At 40.5% G+C, this 8999-nt stretch overlaps 1 protein-coding gene across 1 annotated transcript; it reads right to left on the bottom strand.

Moving 5' to 3' along the window:
* Nucleotides 1-770: 770 nt before the first annotated feature.
* Nucleotides 771-8391, bottom strand: LOC103305903 (tripartite motif-containing protein 54). The gene is made up of 4 exons (XM_024102966.1): nucleotides 8218-8391; nucleotides 6857-7015; nucleotides 4543-4713; nucleotides 771-1400 (listed from the first exon to the last, which is right to left on the bottom strand). The coding sequence occupies exons 1-4, from the start codon at nucleotides 8389-8391 to the stop codon at nucleotides 771-773; spliced, it is 1134 nt and encodes a 377-aa protein (XP_023958734.1).
* Nucleotides 8392-8999: the final 608 nt, after the last annotated feature.

Genomic DNA, 8999 nt, shown 5'->3' with positions numbered 1-8999 from the left:
AAGGAAAAAAGGGGGGGAGTGGACATTGTACTTGGCAAATTAAATGTAAAAGCACACATGTTCAGAATAATATACTTGTGGCTCTTGTATGCTCCAGCAGTGGAAAAGGACGATCAGAGAGAAATACACACTGCAGACTACCATATATACAGTAGGCTAGTCTCTTTCTTTCTTTCTTTCTTTCTTTCTTTCTTTCTTTCTTTCTTTCTTTCCTGAGGCATACATTTTAAATAATGTTGACACTTCCTTCATGGAACACATTCATTTGCATTAATAGGTAAATTTATGAGGAATTCATAGTGCTTGGCCAAATATGGCTAGGCAGAATAAGTTTCCTAGGACTCAAACATAAGCATTAAACTTCTGGGTTTTTTTCAGAGGTGCTGAGCATCTGCAGTTCCCATTGTTTGCAGATCGAGTTGTGGTTGCTCAGCGCTTACAAAAATCAGGCCGCAGTGAGAAATGTTATACACACTACAGATTGCTGCACAGAATCTGTTTCTTCTGCTTAATTTTTCTAAATTACTCTTCTTGTAACTTATTCCACCTTCTTTTAGGTGGCTTTCCTACCACTGCCTTCCAAACAATGTTATTCTGTGAAATAATAATGAAGCAATAAGGCACACAAGAAGGTATGTGTCAATTCAACCTGTTTACATTTACAACTATTTTATTTTTTGGTTTGTAGGAAACATAGGCAGCATATATGATTGGCAAATTCCAACAAGTAAATTGCAAGAGATCAATTTTTTAATATTTTACATTTTTGACTAATCTTTCATGAATGACGAATCAATGCTAGTACCTGGTGTACTGCTACAGTCAGGGCAAGATGCTTTTGTGAAAAGATCTTGCTCCTTGCTACCTGATTTCTCAAATAAGCCTAATACTCTTTTGCAGAAGGACTGATCAGGACTTTCACCTGAAAAAGCAAAAGCAGGGCATTCTGGCCTGTGTGCTTCATACAGGTCACTAGTATTTGCAAGCATTTCATCTGATGTAGTAGAGATATAATCCTTGATGTTGATTCCTCTGATCAATTCTTCAAAATATCGTCGCACAGAAATTTTATACTTTGATGGATCCTGATACAATGACCTTCCTTCTATAAGTTTTTCCATCTTGCTCCTGAGTTTTTTATCCTCTTGAAGAAATTGTACTGAATTTGAATGTTGTTCCAAAAGAGTTTTCATTTGCTGATAAAGCTGCCTGGGGGCTTCAGTTTCACTCTCTACTAGGTGCAGTTTTTCTAATTTTGTTGAATAGTCCTTGTGTAATTTTGTCTTCAGTTCTGCAATTCTGCACCTTATCCCTTTAAGTAAACTGATCCCAACTGTGTCAATCATCACCTTGGTGTCTGTAGTGCTGGATAGGAGTTCATTGATCAGCTTTTCTGTTTCCTGTTTAAAAAAAAAATTATGCAGGGTTTCTTAGTAATGTCCACAAGAAGTTTTCAAAATAGTTAAAAGTGTGAGAAGTTATTTTAACTTTCAAAAATAATTTTGGATCTAGATATATGTTTTAGGCCTTACATTTTAAAGTGGTTTCAACGTTGCCTCCCATTTGTGCTCAAAAGCAATTGTAGTTGTAAATAATTGCAATTACATTTTATAGCACTTTGCGTTCAGAGTTCTGCTAAGGTCAGGCAGGCCCTTAGGCCTTTTGTAGGGCAGGAAGAGTTTGCGGGCAAATAGTTTCCTGATTGTATTGTGTACAACTCATAGTCTTTAAGGCCAGAAGGGACCATCATGATCACCTACTCTAACCTCCTGCACATTGCAGGCCACAATACCTCACCCATCCACTGCTGCTGTAGGCCCATAACCTGACTGAGTTACTGAAGTCTCAAATCTTGATTTAAAGACTGCAAGTTTAAGAGCATCTAGTTCAAACCAGCAGGTGATATGTGCCCCATGCTGCAGAGGAAGGCAAAAGAAAAAATCCCAGAGTCTCTGACAATCTGACCTGGGGGGGGAAATTCTTCCTGACCCCATATATAGCAATCCATAGACTCTTAACATGTGGGCAAGACCCGCCAGCCAGACACCAGGAAAAGAATTCTTTATAGTAACTCAGAGCCCTCCCCGTCTAGAGTCCCATCTCTGGCCATTGGAGATATTTGCTAAAAGCAGTCACCAATGGTTCATATGCCATAGTAGGTGACCTCATAAACCTCCCCCCATAAGCCTTATCAAGCTCAGTCTTGAAACAAGCTAGGTTTTTTGCCTCTAGTACTCCTTTTGGAAGCCTGTTCCAGAACTTTACTCCTCTGAGGGTTAGAAATCTTTGTCAAATTTCAAGCCTAAACTTGTTGATACCCAGTTTATATCCATTCTTGTGCCAGCATTGGCCATTAACTTAAATAACTCATCTTCATCCCTGGTGCTTATCCCTGTGATATATTTATAGAGAGTAATCATATCATATCTCCCTCAGCCTTCATTTTGTTAGGCTAAACAAGTCAAGCACCATACATTTCCTCTCTTAAGGCAGGTTCTCCATTCCTCTGATCATCCTAGTAGCCCTTCTCTGCACATATTACAGTTTGAATTAATCTTTCTTAAACATGGGAGATCAGAATTGCACACGGTATTCCAGTTGAGGGCTCACCAGTGCCTTATACAATGGTAATAATGCTTCCCTAGCTCTACTGGAAATATCTTGCCTAATGCATCCTAGGATTGCATAAGACTTTTTCACTGCTGCATTGCATTGGTGACTCATAGTCATCCTGTGGTCGATCAATACACCCAGTCTTTCTTTTCCTCTGCCACTTCCAATTGGTAAGTCCCCAGCTTCTAGCAAAAACTCTTGTTGTTAGTCCCTAAGTGGATAACCTTGCACTTTGTACTATTTAATTTCATCCCATTTCTATTACTCCAGTTTTCAAGGTCATCCAAATCTTCTTGTGTGACTCTCTATATCCCAGCCAAGTGGAGGTCAGGCATCCACAGAAGATTGAGAGCCTGGGAAGGAATAGGGTTAGCAAGCTCACATGACCCCAAATAACAAGGGACAATGTAAAGTCATCAGAGAAGCCTCCTGTACCATTAACTCTTGGAAAATTGTCATCAAACTTTGCCAAACCACATACAATCTACATGCCTACCCTTCTCATGTTGACAATTAAAAAGCTAAAGATATTTTAGTCATTCTTTCACAGGCCCTTCAAGAAGGTTGGGGGATCAGCTACACCAGTGCCAGATTTAGCTTGTGAGTGAAGTCACATGACAAATGGTCAGGTGACTAAGGGAATTTCTAGGAAAATAAGAGCAGCCTGCAGTTCAGTAAGAGAGAGCCAACTGTGAGGGACTCCAGGGAAAATAGCCTTTGGAGTTTATGATTTATAAAAGATCAGGAGGGCTCGGGAGTATAGGAAGTGTCCCTGGGAAGAAGCTGGGTGGGTTGAAGCTACTTGGGGACAGACAGACTAATTGTTTAGAGCTCCCAGGACCAGGAACCAAAAAGCTTGCGTCCAATCAAGCAAGCAAGTATAAATGTAAAAGGCTGGCTTGATTTCAGTTGAATGTAGTGTTACCTTTGTTCAGCCAAAGGAGAGGCTGGCCAGGCAAACAAGAAGAGTTCCAGACTACTGGATTCTGGAGCCAGTGATTCTATGCGTCCTGCAAATAACTAGGCTCAGAAAATGAAAGCACACTCTACTGCGTGCACCAACCAGGACTGCATGTCCTCTTGGACCTGTAAATAAATCCCTTGCTTCAAGGTGCCACAGGGATCAGGTAGTATTCCCTGCCCCGTACAGTATTGTACATTTGGACTGGTGCCTTATGGCTTTTTTGCCTTTCTCTGAAACATCAGATATTGGTCATTGCTGAAGTCAGGATACTGGGCTCGATAGTAGTGGTGTACAAACTGCAGGGTCAACTGTGGGCCACACAAACTGAACCCTGCAGGGTCCATTCAGAGAATTTCCAACCCCTCCCTCAGAGTGTGCCCTACCAACTCTCCAGAGCCACTCACTCCTTCCAGACCTGGAATCTATTGAATCTTGGATGATTTTGGGTGGGGGCCTGGCTCCTATTTGCTCCTCCCAAGGGCCTTCAGGTGTACTGGGTGGCCTCTCCCAAATCTGCCTCACCAGGTAAAGACCATGGCCTCTGCTACCCCACTGAGATTATTCTGGAGGACAGGGTTGCATGTACCCCCTTTGCAAATAGCATCAGCCAAGCTGTGTGACTGTTCATCAGTCTGAGTTCTATGATAATACTTAAAACTTTTCATCATCAAAGTGTTTGATAAGCATTAACTAATTAATCCTCCTCACACTCTTGTGAGGTAAGCTTTATTAACCCCATTTTACCTATGGGGGAACTAAAGGCAAAGAAGTTATGTGATTTGGCAACATCACAGAAGAAGTCAAGAGTCAGGAATACAACTTAGTCTCACGCTCACACCACTAAACCACATCATTTTATATAACTTAATCCATTCCTACGGGCTATCTGCCTAAACTTGTATCGAACATCAGGTCATGTCATTCTGTCAACAAAGCTGAAAGAAAGTGAGTCATTTGTACTATACCTTCCTAGCTTGTACTGTGCCTTCAGATTTCTGAAGCAACAAGTCTATATCTTTAATAAAAGTCATTTTTCTTGCTGTGTAAGCTTCAGACATTTTTGCAACACTGTGATGCTCATGGTTTCCAAAGAGCTTGCAGATTGCACAAATTGGTTCATCATCAGTCAGACACATCTGAGAAAAGAACATAGTCATTTTCTAGTACAGCCATGTATGCTTACACGTTGTCAGCTACGTAGCACACTGACCCAGAACATTAGGCTAAGGCTAGGTCTACACTACCCGCCTGAATCGGCGGGTAGAAATCGACCTCTCGGGGATTGATTTATCGTGTCCCGTTGGGACGCGACAATCAATCCCCAAATCGACGCTCTTACTCCACCAGCGGAGGTGGGAGTAAGCGCCGTCGACGGGAAGCCGCAGAGGTCGATTTTGCTGCCGTCCCTACAGCGGGGTAAGTCGGCTGCGATACATCGAATACAGCTACGCTATTCGCGTAGCTGAATTTGCGTATCTTAAATCGACACCCCCCCAGTGAAGACCTGCCCTTAATCTGCTAAGTAAATACTGGTGCAATTGTCGAAAACATGCTCAGAGTGAAGCTGAGACAGTTGTCTTCAAAAGGGCAAAATTCATGCTACAGCAATCTTCAGTTCCATTGGCATTCTCCAGTGGAACCTTAGTAATCCAAACTCCTCCAAGCAACACACATTAGATTTTCTACCCCAAAAGAAATACTCTTTCCCTACTTCTTAAGAGTTCTTAAGAAAGATGCTGAAAGGAGGTTAATTGTTACTCAAGCTACATTGCACTTTACGTTCAACAGGCATTTTGCAAGTACTATATATCTATATATATCTATATATATATATAGATATATATTATTATTTAATATTTATATCTCAGTAGTGCCCACCCATAATTAGGGATTGTAGTAAGCACAAGCACATATGAAATCACAATCACTGCCCTGAAGACCTTATTGTCTAAGAAGACAAGTAATATATAAAGTTTGGAGTGGGGCGATGCATACCATTTTATACACATTAGGTTTATAATTGTCGGGAAACAAAATTACAGTAGGAGGTGAAGTTGAACTGTTCTCATTTGTCCATCAAGTCTTTATTAATTGGTTGATTTCTTGTATGCATCATGGCAGAAATAGGTCTTATGGTTGGAAGAGAACAGTGATTTACAGATTTGTTCACGAAGGGTATTCCGTGCCTGGAGGAAGGCACAGAACTGTCTGTGTGAGAAGCGGCTGAGTGGATGGATGAGAGTGGCTTCACTGGTGCAGTGACTTGGTAAGGGATAAAAGCAGACAAGCAGGGACAGGCAGATTTATAAAGGGCTTGGAGTGTGAGGATAAGATACTTGAACTAGATGCTGTGAAATAGGAAGCCAGTGAAAGGTTTCAAAGTGGTGGTGGGGCTCTTTAAAATCAAATGGACAATGTACATCTTCTGAAGAATTTTTCCTTGTTTTTCAGGTTCATTCAGTTACTCATTCTTAAACTACAGTAATTTTTAGTGGGTCTCCCAGTTGTTGGAGTGAATGAGACTTTAGTGTCTCTTGAACTAAATGATTTAGTAATGTTTTGATGCCCTTTTCTCTAATGTTGTTGCAGGAGTGACAGTTGTTGCTTGTTGTTGGGCCATTGAGAAGGTGTGAGAGGTCTAGTGGCCTGAGCACCAGAATAAGAGCTAGGAAATCCTGAGATATTGACTTCAGTGTGACTACTCATGTGCTTCTAGCTAGGCACGTTTATGTAACATTCTGAGTTGTGGCCTCTGTAAGTAGCCCCCCAGAAATCAATATGACTGCTTGTGGAATAAAGCACTACTCAATGTGACTACAGGTAGCAAAACTTTGGCCCTAATTAGTGAATCACTTAATCTTTGTGCAGTGCTTTGAAAATGTAAAGCACTAATTAATAATGACCTTTTATATCATTATGTTTTGTTTTTGCAGGGTGAATCTGATTTCATGAATTTCATTAGGAGGCTGGTAGTTCTTCCAACTGCAAACCACCAACTAGACTCCTCATCTAGATGGAAGTAATCCATTTGGGAAAGAAGCAATTCAAATGGTAGGATTTGCCCTTTACTTATGTTTTTATAGTCTAAAATTCAAATGATGTGGTTTATTTGTCACTGAACATGATATAAAGGACTGGCTTGTTTAGAATATGACTATTCCACTACAATATCCAACCAATAGAATTCATTTTGATTAAGTGAATACTGAACACTTACAGGACAGATTTGGTGTGCAAATAACTAAATAAAGGAAAAATAAGAAATATGTAAATGTATACCAAATTCATATTTTCCCCATGTTCTTCACATATTTGGGATAGCTGGTTTTGCTCCTGGGCACGAATGTTTTCAAGTTCATCCTTAAATTTTTCCAATATACTTTCAACCAGAATATTTCTCGGTAATCCAATTATTCCTCTGCCCCTCAAATATATGACCTAAAAGTGAGAAAAACGGTTACATACTATTTGAGAGACGCAGGAGACACTTTGCTTCTTCGATAGTTTCATAGCTGTGTAATGTAGAAACAGTGCATCGGCATTCTTCAGTTGTGGTTTATATTAATTTGATCTTGTACTGAAATACAGTACTGCAGCGAAGTGATCTAGACAGCAATTTCCTCCTAATGTATACCTTATAAATCTAGGCTCATCAGTATCAGTGGTCCAAATTCTGCCTTTGAATAAGTGTGTGCAAAACCCACATTTGGAACCAAAAGGAACTGAATGTGTGCGCCCACATACAGAATTTAGCCCCTTGTATTTAAGCAGAGACCCTCATGTGGCTTCTGTTAATAGTTAAAGAAAAAACCCTCATTCAGAGCTAAATCCTGAGGTTCCAGTCCAGGAGCTCTTACTCATTTAAATCAATTGGATTCATTCATATGAATAAGAGCTGCAGACAGACTCCTCCATTCTTACTTGGGCAAAATATCATTGAAGTCAGTGGGAGTGTTGCTCCAGTAAGAACTATGTAAAAACCTAGGACCAGATTTTGTCACCATTTCTCACACTGAGTAGCACCACTTGAGAAGTAAAGTATTGCTCCATGTGAATAATGGTAGCAGATTCTGACTCTAAAAGAAGGAGTTCAATTAACTTGCTAAAGTCTATAAAACCACAGGAGTATTAAGCTAGTTATATTCTAAATTAATGCAAGAGAAGGAATTAATTTACATGTGATATAAGCACATGTCCTGTAGATTTTGAAAAAACAGTCAAGGAAACATGCTGTATGATTAAAATCTATGGAAATGTTTAGTTTAAGACTAATATTTTATAGCAAGTGTTCAGCATATCCTTGTTCCAGGTCTTTCCTTTTAAAACATGTTTGCCAACAATTTAAGCAACATTTTCTGAAAGAATTTAGGAATTGTCCTGCCAGGTTCTTGTGATTGGATCAGGATAGAACATTACATGCTCGGACCTATAGTCTCCATGGGCTGCACCATTTTTTAAAGATGTCAGGGAAGTCACAACCATCTGCTCCATTTTATTAAATTAAATTAGGTATGGCCTCAGGCTCCTTGCAAGCTGGCAATGTCCCCCTTCAGTTGGGAAAAGTTTGGGCAGACCCTTGTCTTGCAAATAAAGAGAAGAGCTCTGACTACAGAGAAGATTAAATGAGCGTCTCTACTTACTTTCCTGCACATAGGACAGCAGAACTGTCCATTAACATGACTGCAGTTCTGGCGGATGAGGATCTTTTCCAGGCATTGCTTGCAGAAGTTGTGAGCACAAGTTAGGACCAGCACTGGTGGAGTGAACAGCTCCAAGCACACTGGGCAGGAAAGCGCCTCTCCCAAAGCCTCCATTGTACTGCTCCACCTCATGAGGAAAGCCTTCGAAGATTCCAGCTGCAGCTATCCCTTTCTTCCAGTAGCTGGTCACCATCCAGGTTCTAGAACAACTCTGAAACCTCTGTGACAGCAGCTCCATGGCGACAAGCATCAACAATCTGTGCAACCATTGCAGGATCATGCTCCTCCAGGTTTCTGGAACAGTTGAGGGGGCAGACAACCAGTCCCACATGTCTCCTTTGGGACAGTGATGTTTAGCTGAGACTCTCAGATCTTTGATTACCCCAAGCACACATATTGTCACTGAAGCACCCCTCATGTTCTCATTTCTCTTGGAATGCTCAAGTCTGTCTTGATTTAAGTCTATAGGTAGTGTAACAGAGTAGGGAAGGACAGCGCACAATACTCCAAATTTAACAGATTTGCACCCAGATGCTTCTATTAAAACAAGTTGCTTCTGATTTTTAATTCAAATTTCTCTCCCCTTTTCTTTCTTTGACCCATCTCTGTTAAATTTTCCTTTAGCTAACATTAGAAGCTGCTTGGTGAGTCTCTAACTTTCATTTCACCTAGCTTACTTTGTAATAGTGAACTTATTTAAAATGCATTTTTAAGAAAAGTGA

This window comes from Chrysemys picta, chromosome 7 (genome assembly GCF_011386835.1).
Source record: "Chrysemys picta bellii isolate R12L10 chromosome 7, ASM1138683v2, whole genome shotgun sequence".
In the NCBI taxonomy this organism is placed as follows: Eukaryota; Metazoa; Chordata; order Testudines; family Emydidae; genus Chrysemys; species Chrysemys picta.
This window is presented reverse-complemented; position numbering and strand designations above follow the sequence as displayed.